We start from the raw sequence: 16,007 nt of genomic DNA on the forward strand, positions 1-16,007 counted from the left end.
AAATAACATAAGAGGAAACTTTAATAACAATTTTGCTTACAAATAACTGTAGTATTTTAGAGGAGTGGTACTGTTCGGTATAGAACATGTTCCCTTTTTATGACAACAGTCATGCCAAGAATTCCTTCTGTGCCTGTAGCAACATTTCCTGTCCTCACTTGAATGCCGTAACCTAAATATTTGATCGAAAAAAGAAAACGAATTATCATGTATATATATTACTTCCTTTAATGAACAAAGTACTTTCATAGAAAAAAAACTCATCTTTTTTTGCTGTACAGAGACACACCCATAGGAAATATTCACACGCAATACAGATGAAGAAAAACATGTCGGTATTGTCATGAGCCGTTAATGAGCAAAATATACATGTAAAGAGAGGCTTGGCCTTGCATTATTTAATTTAAGGTTTAAGGTGTGATATCTACAGATACCCAAATCCATACACACATACATTTACACACACATATACAGACATTTACTGTACTTTCCCCACTGATATTTAAATTGGCATCCACCTGTCCTTGCATCACTTCACTTATATGTCCAAATGTACAGAGTTTGTCATTTGATGAGCTTCCGGGTTCCCCTCCCCCCCTCTCTACTGCCCCGCCGATCCAGTGGTATCATCACTGTCAGCTCCGTGGGCGGAGCCTGGGGACGATCCTCCGCCGGCTCTCCTCGCGGCCTTCCCCTTCAGCAGCGCGCTGTCGGGGTGAAGCGAGTGGAGGTGGATCACCAGCTCCTCCTGAGATCCCGACGTGAGGCCGCACTCCTCGCAGACGTACAGCTTGTTGCGCCGCTCCTTGTAGGCGTACTTCTGCGTGACGCTGTGGATCTTCTTCATGTGGGACTCCAGGGAGCAGCGCTGGGTGAAGGCCTTTTCGCAGAGCGTGCACTTGTAGGGACGGACTCCTGTTTTTGGAAAATGTGACAAGCCAGAATCAGAATCAGCAGAAGGTTTTATTGCCACAATAAGTACACTAATGTGGAATTTGCCTTGGTGAAAGGTGCATACATAAACAAACAAACCAACAAACATATTAAACAGTAATATGACATAAACACTAAATACAGAAAAAAACAAATATATACATACAAAATAACTTGAATAATAAAAAAAGAGGCTGAATGGGTTGAGTGGAGAATTTGCTAAGAATATATAGTATGTAGTATATGCAATGGGCAGATGTAAAGTCCAGGATGAAGGTTAGTGCAAAGTGTAGTGACCAGGGATTTGGGGGGGTTAAGAGTCAATGTCAGTGGGGGTCCAGGGCCTTGTTAATAAGACTGACTGCAGAGGGGAAGACAGTGTTTTCATGACAGAAGGCAAATGTCATTCAGTTCACTTTATTTAAGAAGGGGACATTGCTAATTCATAAAACACATGATTTTTGCATGAATTAAAAATGCCAGCATTGGCCAAAAACAATTTTCTTGTGTAGTCCCCTGGCCTTGATGTAAAAAAAAAAAAAAAAAAAAAAAAAAAAAAAGGCTTTTATATCATTTTATAAATCAGTGGTGGAATGTAGCTAAGTAAATTTACTCAAATACTGTACTTAAGTACACATTTGAGGCACTTCTACTTTACTTTTCTTTTCATGCCACTTTCTACTTCTACTCCACTACATTTCCGAGTAAAATATTGTACTTTTTACTCCACTACATTAATCTGACAGCTGTAGTTACTAGTTACTTTTCACGTTAAGATTTTTGCACCCAAACACCAACAATGTAACAGCCAGATGATTAGACCATTAAAACACACAACTGTTTGGATCCTTTCCACTTTCTAAAATGGGAGGATTTTTCTGCATTGAATACTTTTACTTTTAATACTTTAAGTACATTTTCCTGACTCCACTTACATACTTTTAACAGAGTATTTTTTTTACAGTGTAGTATTAGTACTTTCACTTAAGCGAGGATCTAAATACTTCTCCCACCACTGATTTGAATATGTATCATATTCTTGCATCTATTATTGTTATATATACCTTTGTGTTAATGCACGTGTGTGACAAACATGAAAGTGGGAAGCTACCTGTATGTGTGCGTACGTGTCTCTTCAGGTCAAAGGTGTCGTTGAAGCCTTTGCCACAGAAGCTGCACGGGTGCCTCTTGGTGTCGTTGTGACACTTGAGATGTCTGTTTAACATGCGCTGGTACTGGAAGGTCTTCTGGCAAACCTACATGCAGCAACAATACAAACATCATGTCAGCATTCAATGTTCAGGTCAAGTCAAGTGGCTTTTTGTTGTCATTTCAACCACATAGACTGTATATAGTAGGGCTGTGTTCGATTGAAGAAATTCTTAGTCGACTAAACACTCATTCAATTGTATCGAATAATCGATTAGTTGATTTAATCGACAGATCTGTAAATCTGAGTTTCTCCGCAAAGAGTCATGCAAAAGGATGCATATATTGAATAAGATAATGCCTCCTTTGCATATTTAAACACAACATTTCAGAAAACATGTAATACAACAAATAATTGCCTTAATGAAAGTAATCAAAGTAGGTTTCACGGTGATATCTATTATTAGGTAAAATGTCAACACTTAATTCTTGTGTTTACCAGAGATGTGCTCGTACGTTTCTTGGAAATAAGTCATTCAGCGTGAAAAAAACATAAAACATGACTAATCGACTAAAAAAATCTAAGTTGACTAAGACCAAAACGACGGATTAGTCGACTAATCAACTAAGATGGAGCAGCCCTAGTATATAGTGAGACGAAACAACGTGTCACCGTGGATCAAGTGGTGTTACACGCTGAGCACGCTGTTACATTTCAAATATATTAAAACGACATTTGAGACAGGCTACATTTAGTGCACACACATTATAGACTATACATACTGTGCAGTTACTACTTAAAGTAGAGCATTTAAGACAGACCAGGGACAGGACAGACAACAGACAACAAAGGACAAGAGGGCAAGCAGACTTGTAACAGAGCACTGATTGTTATAAGTTAGGTTCACCGTGAGGTGGAGGTGGAATATATAGAATTTAGTGGCAGTGTGAAAAATTAGCATCATGTTTTGTCTACCTGCCTCAATGTTTCCAACCAAAAGGGGAGTGTGTGTGTGTGTGTGTGTGTGTGTGTGTGTGTGTGTGTGTGTGTGTGTGTGTGTGTGTGTGTGTGTGTGTGTGTGTGTGTGTGTGTGTGTGTGTGTGTGTGTGTGTGTTCCTGAAGCCTAACAAACACGATTCATGCATTTTCTTCCTCATAAAACATTTGCAAAGACAATTTTTTTTTGGTTTGTCCATGTTTTGGTACTGTTGAAATGCAACAATGTGGAGCATCTGGCGTCACGGCTGCTATGTCATGTCACCTCGACGTTGTTGTTATGCAGCTATCTAGTACAGCGAATTAATATCATCGTTATGGGTGTAACGGTATGTCTGTAACAATACTCAGCTCACCATTCCATTCGACTCACCATTTTAAGTTCCTGATAACGATTTTCTCAGGCTCTGTTCTGTTTTAACAGAATGAGCTCCAGACAAATTACTGGAAATATTCATGTATTTCTATAAACTGATCAAAAGAACAGATGTGTCCTCTTATTAAAAGTGCAACCGAAATTGCATTTTATCTTAAATAACAGAAATGAAATAAAAATAATAATAATTAGATTTCTCAAATAAATAAACTGAGAAGATGTAGCGACGTCTGAAGTCAAACAAGTGACATCTCTAGAAGATTACGCCCTGGGACATTTTAAAATGGCATCGCAATTCATTTTCTATCTTATCCGGTTGTCAACTTTACACACTCATATTGATTTTTAACTGATTCACGATGCATTGTTACATCCCTAATCATCAACAAAGGTAATTACATACAAATTGTTATATATTTTTGGTTGGCAATGTTTCAATGAACATTTTTTTCGGCACCAGAGAATGTGTTTACGCTGCATTATAAAGTATATTACTTCAACAAAAACGCACCTGGCACACAAACGCCGCCGTTGCCCCCGATTGTGATCTCTGAGTATGACCTGCTGATCTGGTCACCATGGAGACCACTTCCCTGGGGTCGGGGCTTGTCGTCAAGGCAACTGGCATCACAGTGGCGTTCGGAGTTGGAGTTGGAGTTGGAGTTGGAGTCGGAGTTGGAGCTGGTGGGGCGGGAATGGGAGGAAGAGAGAGAGGAAGAAGAGCTGGGTCGGGCGGTAACTCGCCTGTAGTCACCTGCCAGGGAGAGAATGAATGGACACATTAATTATTCACATTCGACTTAATTTATCTGCAATTATAAAGACATTGTTTCATTCATTTCTACCGCTTTAACATGCAACACTGAGCTACAATCCCACTAGTGCTGGGTATCGGCAATGATATCCCAAATCGATTCACAAGGCCCCGATTTGATTATATTTTGATTCAATATCTGTTTGGTTAGGGAGATTTCAGTTACAATACCAGTTTAGCTCGGATATAAAAGCGATTCTCAGAGAACTTGTGCTAACACATCCATGGTGAAAAGGCAGATATTAAAAGACTGATTTAGGGATGTTATTAATTGATATAAAATCACTCAAACAAAGTTTGAAACCCCAAATTTTAACCCCCATATTGTAAATCTAACATGTGAAAAAAGAATATAATACAAAATGAAATCATTATTTGAAAATGATACCTGATCTGGAAATAAAGCGAAGATATAGGTCAAATTAAGACATTCAATAAGAAAAATATACACCAGTTTATGGGGTGTAGTCTTTTGTAATTCAGACATTTTGATGATTTACATATTTCAGTTGGTACCCCAAAACCTTCCCTCCTTATGTAACGCATCAAAGAGAGTGGTCTCCCCTCAACCGCAAGATTGGCGGTTCGATCCCAGGCTCCTCCCGCCACATCTTTACGATTTGGTATTGAATGACGAAGCATTTTTGGATATTCGATAGGCTACTAAGAAGGCCCTATTTGTCAGCCACCGCTTCCCAGGTTTCCCTCACCTTGATTTTGGAGCGGACGTATGTAGAGCTGCCCTGCGAACTCCTCCTGACATCGGACCTCTGCTCCGGCGAAGGCGGCGGGCTCTGCGGTCGGCCCAGCATCGTGCTGGACGGCAGCTCGGCGTGTGTCTGCGCGTCGGAGACGGAGCGCTTGGAGAGGCAGAGCGGCGTCGTCTCGGCAAGGCTGGCTTCGGCCTCCATCATCAGGGCGGTCGGAGGGAAGATGGAGACTGGAAGAAGAGAGAGGAAGAGTCAGTGTCACCTGTTAACCCTTGTGTTGACTTATACCAGCGACAATGCACTTGTTGTTTTGCCCATTTATAGCATAAAGTTTACCACCCAACAGTGTTACATCTTCTTAGCTAACTTCATTCTAACTTACTTTTGCACTTCTTTTTGGAATTCATGGTCAATAAACGTAATTTATATGAAATTATACCTAATTGCGGAGGTAAAAAAGCAGAAATTGTGAATTATTTTGACTAATAGTTTTGACAAATAAGATCAGAGGAACATATATGTTGATGGGTGTTCACGGATATGTCAAAGTTCATTCAGGATACTGTTTTGAAACCATTTCAATAGTTTTTTCAAATGCTATGAATTTTGTTTTGAAGAAAACACCCAAAATTCAATAAAAGTACTGATCCAATCCTTCATTTTACTTGGGAAGAGCGTTAACCATTTGTTATATCTTTGGGCAATTTGGTTGAAAGAAGCCTGATGGGTTTCTTCTTTAACCTGCAATTCACTTTTAGCTCTATTTTTAGGTCTCTACCATCTCCTGAGGGAAATATCTGGTATTTATCTGGTATTTTAGTTGCTGAACAAGGAGCTAGAACTGGTTATAAAGCTCAGTGAAGCTAAAGTGGAAGCTGCAGAATCTGATGATCATTTTCTGGAGGTTTTATCATTACGAGCAACTCCTTTTACATGGTCTCATTGTCGTTTGATAAATTGTAATTCTAAAAAATATTGATTATAGCCACTTTAAATATAAGTCTCTATTGTAAAAAATATATATAAATAAGATCCTGATTCTACTTGATTTGTTGTTTTTTTCTGAATTATTTTAGTCTTTGTAACACCGCTTCAAAAAGGTGCTCTAACAAAGATGATTAGAAAAATGATTATTATCATGATTGTGAGTATGCTTACTATGATAAGTAAAGATTAGAGGAACAATTTAAGGGTTAAGTTTAATGTACTTGTCATGGGGAGTAAAAATGTCTTCTGTGGCTCTGGAGAAGTTTTGGGAAATCTGAGAAAATAAACCCTAATGATGTCAGGGTTTTTTTGTCTTGGAGACTACCAATTTTTAACAAAAAGCCAGAGTTACAAGACGGGGTGTGGAGTTAACAGATGCGGACATTTACAAGGAATCAAGGATCTAACTAAACGCATCATTGAGTTGCCTTATGGGAAATGTAGGACACAGTGTTTGTTGTAGATTGCCCTCAATAAAAGTAACAATATCTCGGCATCTGCAGCTTCAGTTTTAACCATTTTTCTTGTGAGTTATGGAACACTAAATCCTTGCACTGCTCCTTTTAAAAGAGAGTCCTTTGGTTACACAATTATTCGGATCACTAAATGAGCTTCTGTGTCGATGCGCACCGGTTCATACAGCAGCACATCCTACACATCGATAATTCATGAAAATGTATGAAAATCAAGCATGTCCTCACATTAACTTAAGTTATAAATGTAAGTAAGCTAAATAGAAAGGGATCTCTTTAAATCATCTTTAATCTTTAAAAAATACGGGAATAGGAGGCTAAGGGGCGAGAGAGTGTAGGAAATCAAGAGAAAGAGAGAGAGAACAAAGTATAGATATTTCTCGTGCTATAGAATTTCACAATGTGCAGCAACCAGCCTGCACCGGTTCCTATTTGCACAATCGCTCAATTAGCAAACATGCAGAGTTAAGTATGTATTTGTGTGTGTATGCAAGTTTGGCTTTTTGTTTTGTTCTTCTTATTTTGCACACACACACACACACACACACACACACACACACACACACACACACACACACATTACAGTTAGACTTGTCTAACCAGACAGTCTTGCAGCACCAGCTCTGTACCTTTTCCAAATAATCCACCCCCGCAGGGGTGGATGCCTGTCTGTGTGTGTGTGTGTGTGTGTGTGTGTGTGTGTGTGTGTGTGTGTGTGTGTGTGTGTGTGTGTACAATATAACAAAACACCACTCAATGAGGGAGACAGAGCGAGATGTAGAGTCATAGAAACCTTTTGAGACTCCAAAAGCAGGTGTGTGTGCATGTCTTTGTGTGTGTGTGTGTGTGTGTGTGTGTGTGTGTGTGTGTGTGTGTGTGTGTGTGTGTGTGTGTGTGTGTGTGTGTTCAGGTAGCCCGGAGGCAGGTGTGGTTCAGCTCAGTGAAGACAACTAATCAGTTGACACTGCCGGGCCTCAATCAGATAAAACTCAAAAGGCATATGCAAATGGAGCCCCATGCCCAGTAAGCCATGCAGATGAAAAGATGAAAAGACAAAACAACTGAGTTAACGGTACGCTGTGACACACAGCGACAGCTCTGTGTACACTGTGACACATCAACAGCTGGGTCTTTTCAGATTCAGAAAACTACATACATTTCATCGTAATCCTACAACACACACACACACACACACATGCCTTCTGAATGCCAATCAATAACGATTAATAATGAAACATTTAAAGTTACAATCTCCAAGATCCCCGTTTGTGTTATCTTTGGCCTCTGGCTAGCCCAGCTGATGCTACAGCTAAAACAACAAGACAACTGTGTCTGTGAGTGTTGTGTATGTATGTATCAGCATAGGCATAATTTACTAGGGGGATAATAATCAAAACTGGGCTTTTTTTTTTTTTTTTTTTTGTTTCTTGAAAAGTTTTTCTTGTTAGTTTTTTGGAGATTTTGTCGCCTTTTTTGAGGTTTCCTTGGATTATTTTGTTATATTGTTTGAAGTTTAGAAACAATTGCCAACATACATATGGTGACAATTAATTGCAGGTGTGTTTTTGGATCTCATTTTCACTTTGTTTTTTTTCGTTTCATTTTCTGCACTCTTAACTCTTTTCTTTGTTTGTTAGGCCATAGTAACCGTTTACTTGCAACGCTAGCAGAGACCTAGGGGTGCTTGATATATCCACTCAATATCATTATCACGTTGCGCAATATTATACTGAAAGTGTCGCTTTAAGTATGCTATTTTTTTTTATATTTATTTTTATTGTTTCTAATATGTCCTGTTCTGTAGACATGTTCTTTATGTATAGTTTTTTACACTGTACAACCAGTAAAACATGTCCTGTTCTGTAGACATGTTCTTTATTTATTTATTCATGTTTAACCAGTCCAATATGACTGTCAGTTGAAATAACCCTTGTGTTGTAACAAAACTTGTTTTTTATTTGTTATGAATCTATTTTGATGCGTTTTCCCATAAGTTTAGTAATTTTACATAGAAAATATCTAAATTAATATCGATATCGCAATATTCATAATCGATATCGCAATATCACATTTTGTCAATATCGTACAACCCTACAGAGACCGAAAAAAACAAAAAGAACATGATGCCGCTTCACACACAAGTGACTCGAAGAGTGTAGCTTTTATACTAGCTCCGCCTACCTTCTCTGGCTGACCAATCACAGCAGAGTGATGGAAAACGTGTCACTGAGGGCCACTTGGGATTTTTTTCCAGGAATGTTGCCACAGACACCCAGTACGTAATAAATGCAAACTGAGTACCCAGGGCCCTCATGTGAGGAGGGCCCAAAAAGATGCTAGAATGAATAGTTGTGGATGCGGTGAGGGGCCCATAGAAAACGCCTTTCTACAGGGCCAAGAATGTTGTGCTACGCCCCTGTATGTGCGCCTGCTCTACCACTGATCCGACCCGGCCACAAAATCTTCCAGGTTTTTACTTTAATGTACATAATACCTAAATATTGTGAAAAATATCCACAACGACATCTTCAAATACTCTTTTTTTGTCCGGCCAACAGTCCAAAACCCGAAGATTTCCAATGTCCAATTATACAACATTAGTGTTAAATCCTCACGTTCGAGGAAGCCTAAACCATATATAGTTGACATTTAGACCTTTTTGTACCCTTTCATTATAATTCCTAAACTATTTACCGTACCAATGTCTAACTTTGAATGGTTTCTTTACGTCACAAAGTGTTTGAGTGACTCGATTGTTTTAGCTCGGAGAGCAGCGTACAGACCGTGTTTGTAAATCTTTCTTTATTATTCCTGCGTGGTGATAGTTTCTGTGGCGACTGCTGCTGGCCGGACATTTAATCTCATCTTGTATTGTTTGTTCACCCTCCCCCCCCCCCCTCACCGATGAATGAAGTGTGTGTGTGTGCTTGGATACGTGTGTCTGTAGGTAGGTAGGGTGAGGGGTTTGAAATACCCCAATGGTTTCCCTGTGGAGAGAGAGAGAGAGAGAGAGAGAGTTGTGTTGTTCGAAATGAACTTGACGTCTCTCAACTGGGAGCCAACAATCGGTAGATAACTTTAACAAACACAGGGTGTGAGTGTGTGTGTGTGTGTGTGTGTGTGTTTTTGCTGAAGGCGTCCTATCTGCCGCAGTGGACTGTCTTCAGGGCCTGTTACATTTCCTCTTATCCAATAAACATTAACCTTGCAGAAGCCTCGGGATAGACCATGAGTGGAAACCCTCTCTGATACGATGAACGCACATAATTAGAGCCCAACTGATAAATCGTCAGGCTGATGTTGTTTATTGTTTATTATTTAGATCCCCATTAGCTACTCCATTAAGCAGCAGCTATTCTTCCTGGGGTCTTAATTTTTACCAAAATATTAACATCAAAGCTGTACAACAATGAAGACAAATACAGAAGTGCACATAACATCTTCTAAATCATATAACTAAAACACAACATAACACATATACACTAAACATAACAACATAACCATATAACAATATATAAGCTCTAACATGTACAAAATATTACCACTCTCTAGGTATAATATAAAATAAAATTCACATTTCCATTGCCGTTGCTCATTATGAGGTCATTATTAAAACATAATTACAGTTACTCCAAAGTAAATAAATACAGTCTCAGTCTTTTGGAAAAACTGACATTGTGCCTCTCTGAAACCAAAAACAACGGGAGCAAGTTCCATGCCACCATTGCTCTATAACATGATGTTCTTTGAAGTTGATTTGTTCGACAGACGGGTAACAAGAAACGCCCTTCACTTGATTGGCGCGTGGAATGAGTATGAATGTCACTGAAAAAAGTCAATCTTTCATAAATTATTTCTGGTACTTTTGTAATAATTAAATTTTTTAAGAATTTAATAAGAGAATAATTAATTCTGCTTCTTACATGAAGCCATGTTAACTGATTGTGCATGTCCCTACTTGTTCTAAAAGAACAGTTAAGGACAAGCCGAGAAGCTTTATTTTGTGCAATCTGTAATCTGTTTAAATTATTAAATTAAATTATTGTTATCGGCTGACATCCTGTATTACGGTATTACAATATTTTTCACAATATTCAGGTATTATGTACATTAAAGTAAAAACCTGGAAGATTTTGTGGCCGGGTCGGATCAGTGGGAGAGCATGCGCACATACAGGGGCGTAGCACAACATTCTTGGCCCTGTAGAAAGGCGTTTTATATGGTCCCCTCACCGCATCCACAGCTATTCATTCTAGCATCTTCACATGAGGGCCCTGGGTACTCGGTCCCTGGTGGGCCACTTTGGGAAACATGCTTATTGGAAAGTTGAAAAGGAAACGCGTATTCATAAGTTAAAAAAGAAACATGCTAATTCAAAAAGTTAAAAAGGAAACACGCTGGGCGCCCGGATGGCTCAGTTGGTAGAGCGGGCGCCCATGTATGGAGGTTTTCTCCTCAATGCGGAGGGCCCATTTCGACTCCGACCTGCGGCCCTTTGCTCCATGTCATTCCCCCCTCTCTCTCCCCTTTCATGTATTAAGCTGTCCTGTCAAATAAAGGCCTAAAAATGCCCAAAAAATTATCTTAAAAAAGTAAACACACTTATTCAAAAAGTGAAAAAAGAAAACTCGCTAATTCAAAAGTTCTAAAGGAAACAGGGGGCTTATCTAAAAGTGAAATGAGAAGACCGATACCACTCATTTGTGTTCTAAATATGGAGCCGCAGCCAGCAGCTGGTTAGCATAGCCTAGCTTAGCATAACATTTAGAAACAGAGGGAAAAAGCTAGCCTGGCTCTGTCCAAAGGTAAATAACAATACCTACGAAGCTCGTTGTTTCTACACTCCTGTTTTGATTAATCAAACGGGACATAACGTTTTAATTAGTGAGCTTTAGATGTGCGTTCCAAAAAGTGAAGAAACGGGTAGCACATCTCAAGTTCCCAAGTTAGTTTAATTAGGCGTGTTTCGGCACAAAGCCTTCTTCAGAGCTGAAACGCGTCAGCGTTGATGTGTTGGGACGTGAGCCTAATTAAACATGTGAAATTGTATTAGTATTTCGTCGGAAACTTTAGATGTACTACTTTTTGGAACATGCCTATTGGATTTTGGGTTTAGCACTCCACCGAGAATCTGAGCTTTAGAGGTGTTATTGGTAGGCAGATTTATTTACCGTTGGACAGAGCAAGGCTAGCTGCTTTTTGTTGCTTGTTTTTGGTTTGTTTCCAGGCTTTATGCTAAGCTAGGCTAACAGTCTCTGAGCTGCAGCTTGCATGATGAGCAAACATGTGTGAATGGTATGAATCGTCTTATCTCAAACATGTGTCAGTACCAAATTTAAGGTATCCCGATTAAATTGTCTGTTTGTGTTATGCATTCATAGATTAAAATCAGAGAAAATATAATATTTGAATACTATCTATAAAAACCTGTAATAAGAGCTTACCTTTAGCAGCTATTTTGCTATATTAACACAGACAACACTAAGTATTGTAAGTATCATTATCCCAGTATTATTCTGGTGTCCTCTGTTTAAATGTATACCAGACTTGCTGATCTTAATCTTACCGTGTTCCTTGAATTCTTTCTTTTTTTAACTTCCTTATTTATCTGTACTTATTTCTGTCTTTGTGGAGCTGCAACACCTGAATTCCCCCCTCTGGATATCGATAAAGGCTGATCTTTCCCTGTATCTTCTTCCCTATCTTAAAATATCCCGTGTAATCTGGCTCACACCGTCAATATTGAAATGCATTAATGTTTCAGTTTGTAATACTGTAAGATGTTAATGTTTGTACTTATTGCATTTTTCCATACTTTGTATTTTCCTTTGGCAGCGTGGCCTTTTACACATGTTAGAGTTCTACCTTAAACCCTTTTTTGCATTTATAACCAATGTTTTGCCTGATCGCAGATAAACCAGCCAGTGTGAGTGATATACACTTGTTATGTGTCTAAGTTAGAGGCTAATTTGAGACTGCTGATGCATCGGAAACAGGCACTGACACATGTTTGTGGATTGAAGATAAAAATAAACTTCTACACACACCCACACCAAAAAAAAACTGTCCAAACGGATGGCACCTAGCGCCTGATACAAATATTCAACAAGCCTGCAATTATCATACCTGTGTGTGTGTGTGTGTGTGTGTGTGTGTGTGTGTGTGTGTGTGTGTGTGTGTGTGTGTGTGTGTGTGTGTGTCCCCACACGTCAGGCAGGTACGTCAAGTAACGGCACATACCAGAGACTTTGGCTCAGACAGTTGCTGGGTTTGGTAAGGAGTGTTAACTATGCGTATTACGCATCGACGCGCAGTTGTTTTATGACAAATTAAATATTTTGATCTAAATAACTTTTCTACGACGACTTATTCTTATTGACCATGACTAAAAGTCACAGTTAGGCTAATAACACACAGTTTACAGAATCCCCTCGCATTAAATAAGTAAATGTGATTTTCTGTGCGTAAAAATAGCGTCCACAAGCTTCACGTGTGCTGCCGATGGTTCCAGAAAATCCATGCATGCTTCTAAACTGTTATTTGACAGGGTTATTAGTTCTTTCAAACAACCGGAAAGTTAGCCGCAGTTCAGCTCATCCAAGTGTTCCGGTTTCAAACACCAGAGAGGATGTAAAAGTCAATGATTAAAAGTTAACGGTGATGAGATGTGGAGGAAAAAGACAAGAGAGAGAGAAAGAGGGGGAGGGGAGAGAGAGAGAGAGAAGGAGAGCGATAGAGAGAGAGAGAGAGAGAGAGAGAGGTTTTGGGTGTAGTCCCGTTACTTGTTATCTGATACCGACGTGGTCTTACAATAAAAACTCCGCCGATGGCAACAATGGAGATTGTTCTCACGGAGTAGAAGTGGACTCCCTGTTACTTGTCATTTAAATGCAAGGACGAGGGGGCAAACACAACGTAACTGAAAAGCCACAGACGTCAAGCTCAACATTTGACAGTTAACAACATGTCAGCTCTTGTAGGCTACTTTTTCTTTTTTTTTTTTTTTTTTTTTTCCAGTTGAGGCACCCAAGTCAGAAAACGTTATTTCTCGTGGGACGTCCGGACAGCAATGAAAACAATAATGCCATCACCATCACCCATGTCATGTCTGAAGAACGGGTTTTTGGATTGAAAGGATGTGAGGAGAACTTAGGTCTGGAAGAATCATTCCCATCAAGGCTCACAATCCCAACCTTGTAGCTACTAAACTTTTAAACTCAAGCTCTCACCAAAAGGATAGAACTAACTGAGCAGTCAAAAGGCGAAATAATAAGTCTATATTTCTTATTATCTAGGCCTATATCTTTTGTGTGTGTTTCCAAGGCACTTACGTGGACCATATGAATGGTTGATAAATGGATGGCTATTTGTATGTGTGCAGCCTATACATATATGAGAGCTTTTGTGTAATTATGTGTATTTGTTTTATTTGTATAGGGCTAGACTTTCTATTTTTCTAAACTGATGTGAATTCTGCTTTTTATTGATTTATTCATTGTTTAACTGTGAGCATGAATTCAATCAACTCAAACTCATGTGTGGGATTCATAATTCAATGCAGGGCTGTACAAGCTGTACAAGGAGGAAGGGCGCCGCAATCAGGGGTTGAAGGTCGCTATGTGAAAAGCAACGGGCCCTTGATAGCCTGTTAGGCCGCAACACACAGTGCCTTGGTAAATGACGGATATGAAAGTGCAAACATACCGACTTCTGTTATCTACTGACGTAATGTGTTTAATGTGAGCTTCAAATAATAATAATAATTAAAAAAAATGAATAGGCCTATGTTTAATAATTAAATACTTTAACGTGGACAGTCCGATTTAAACGTTTGTTCTGACTCACACAAACATTAATAATAAGGCCAAAAGACAAACATCCGCAACTTCACCCTGCATGCGGGAACTATACACTCTCTTCACGGCCCGCTGTGTTTCCCGTTATTCTCTGGGGCCCCGGATGGGACTGCGAGCCGCCCCGTTACAATCACAACCCGACCCCCCACTCCCTCCCCACCCGCACATTCCTGGTGGATCCAAAACCGCATGGAAATCCACGAAATTCGTGCGTAAACGCACCCAGAGACGCGCCAGGACCCGCTGTGTATATATATATATATTATTATTTTTAAACAACTAATAGGCTGTGGCTCATTACAGCAGCGTGGACTCACCTGGGATGTAGACGTCCCCTCGCTCATGATCAGGCAGCTCGCTCCAGTTCCGCTTTCCCGGCGAAACATTCGACTTTTTTACCAGAAAGGCTCTCGGCATGCTTAATTAACACGCAGGGCTTTTTTTATGTAGGTATTCAGTGAAGTCGATTTTCCACGACGTAAAGTCCACAAAAAAGTTCCAAAGTGGCAGAAAAAAATGGAAGGTGTCGGTCCCCTTCTCCTTGCACCTTTCTTTTCGTTTCGCAAGCGGTGCGCCGCTTTAACCTCCTTCTTTTTTTTGTTGTTGTTGTTGCCTCGCACACCTTTCTCCCAACCTAATTTTTTTTTTCAGCTCTCAATCCAAATAAAAAAAAAAAAAAAAAAAAAAAGGAACGAGAAGTCTTTTCGGTCCGACAGGTGAGTCTGCTCAGGTGTGCAACCCGGACAGGTAGAGACGAGTATCCCCTACAGCGAGCTGGAATAACGGGAGAGTGTGTGATAGTGGGTTGCGAGAGCGGCTTGTATCCTGATCACACACATACACACACACACACACAGACGATAGAGGTGGGTCAAACAGCAGCACAGGTACTCGTTTGAAAAAGCAGGAAACAGGCGCCAGCGCGCATGCGCGTCAGAAATAACGGTGACAACAAGCCGGGGAGAGTCTGGGTTAGGTTAGGCCTCTGTATACCTGCTGAACCGGTTTACCTCTCCCTGCCCTCTCAGTCTTTCCCCTCTCTTTCTCCACCTCTTCTCCATTCCGCTTCAAGGTGTGGGAAACGGTGCAAATGACAAGGAGAAAAAGACAATTTGGGGAAGAGCGAGTGTGTGAGGAGGCGGGGGTGGGGGGGGGGGGGGGTGAAGAGTAGGCTACAACAGAGACATAACTGCACACACATTCCCCCCTGGAACTGCAGTCAAACGGCTAATAAAGGCGTGCAATATGTATCGTTTTAACCCAATCCAGTAAATAAACAGCCTCTGGAACAGCATAGGCTCTTTTAGACACAGGTAATATGTAGCCAAAGTTCATCATCTGTTCTTTTTGTTAAACCATTTTAAACTTTAACTTTATTATCCCAGAGGCAGGGGCGTAGGTCGTTTTAACATTGGGTGGGGACCGGGGACACATGATAAACAGGAGGGGGGGGGTCATCCAACAGAAAATGCTGAGCATCAAACACTTTAATTTCCTGAATTCTGGTGAATTGTTTTTTTGCAACAATTTATGGTGCAAATGTTTTTTTATTTATGTGCAGGAACTTATTATTCGCCTGTATTGTTCAAAACATTTTGCATATTCAAAACATCCCACGTGTTTTCGGGATTTTTATTTTATTTTTTATTATTTACATCTATGTACATCTCAACAAAAAATCAATAAGCCAGAAGCTCCAAAGTTTAAATCTA

At 39.9% G+C, this 16,007-nt stretch overlaps 1 protein-coding gene across 1 annotated transcript; it reads right to left on the reverse strand.

Moving 5' to 3' along the window:
• Positions 1 to 270: 270 nt before the first annotated feature.
• Positions 271 to 14,839, reverse strand: ovol1a (ovo-like zinc finger 1a). The gene is made up of 5 exons (XM_028606152.1): positions 14,613 to 14,839; positions 4,980 to 5,209; positions 3,967 to 4,209; positions 2,045 to 2,189; positions 271 to 915 (listed from the first exon to the last, which is right to left on the reverse strand). The coding sequence occupies exons 1-5, from the start codon at positions 14,710 to 14,712 to the stop codon at positions 602 to 604; spliced, it is 1,032 nt and encodes a 343-aa protein (XP_028461953.1). The 5' UTR covers positions 14,713 to 14,839; the 3' UTR covers positions 271 to 601.
• Positions 14,840 to 16,007: the final 1,168 nt, after the last annotated feature.

The sequence above is a fragment of the Perca flavescens genome, chromosome 19 (genome assembly GCF_004354835.1).
Source record: "Perca flavescens isolate YP-PL-M2 chromosome 19, PFLA_1.0, whole genome shotgun sequence".
NCBI classification, from domain to species: domain Eukaryota; kingdom Metazoa; phylum Chordata; class Actinopteri; order Perciformes; family Percidae; genus Perca; species Perca flavescens.

Coding starts and splice junctions, on each gene's coding strand:
- ovol1a (XM_028606152.1), bottom strand. CDS start 14,712: ATGCCGAGAGCCTTTCTGGTAAAAAAGTCGAATGTTTCGCCGGGAAAG. Junction 5,210..14,612: donor AGGGGACGTCTACATCCCAG/GTGAGTCCACGC, acceptor CTCTTCTTCCAG/TCTCCATCTTCCCTCCGACC. Junction 2,190..3,966: donor CGGCGGCGTTTGTGTGCCAG/GTGCGTTTTTGT, acceptor TGCTGCATGTAG/GTTTGCCAGAAGACCTTCCA.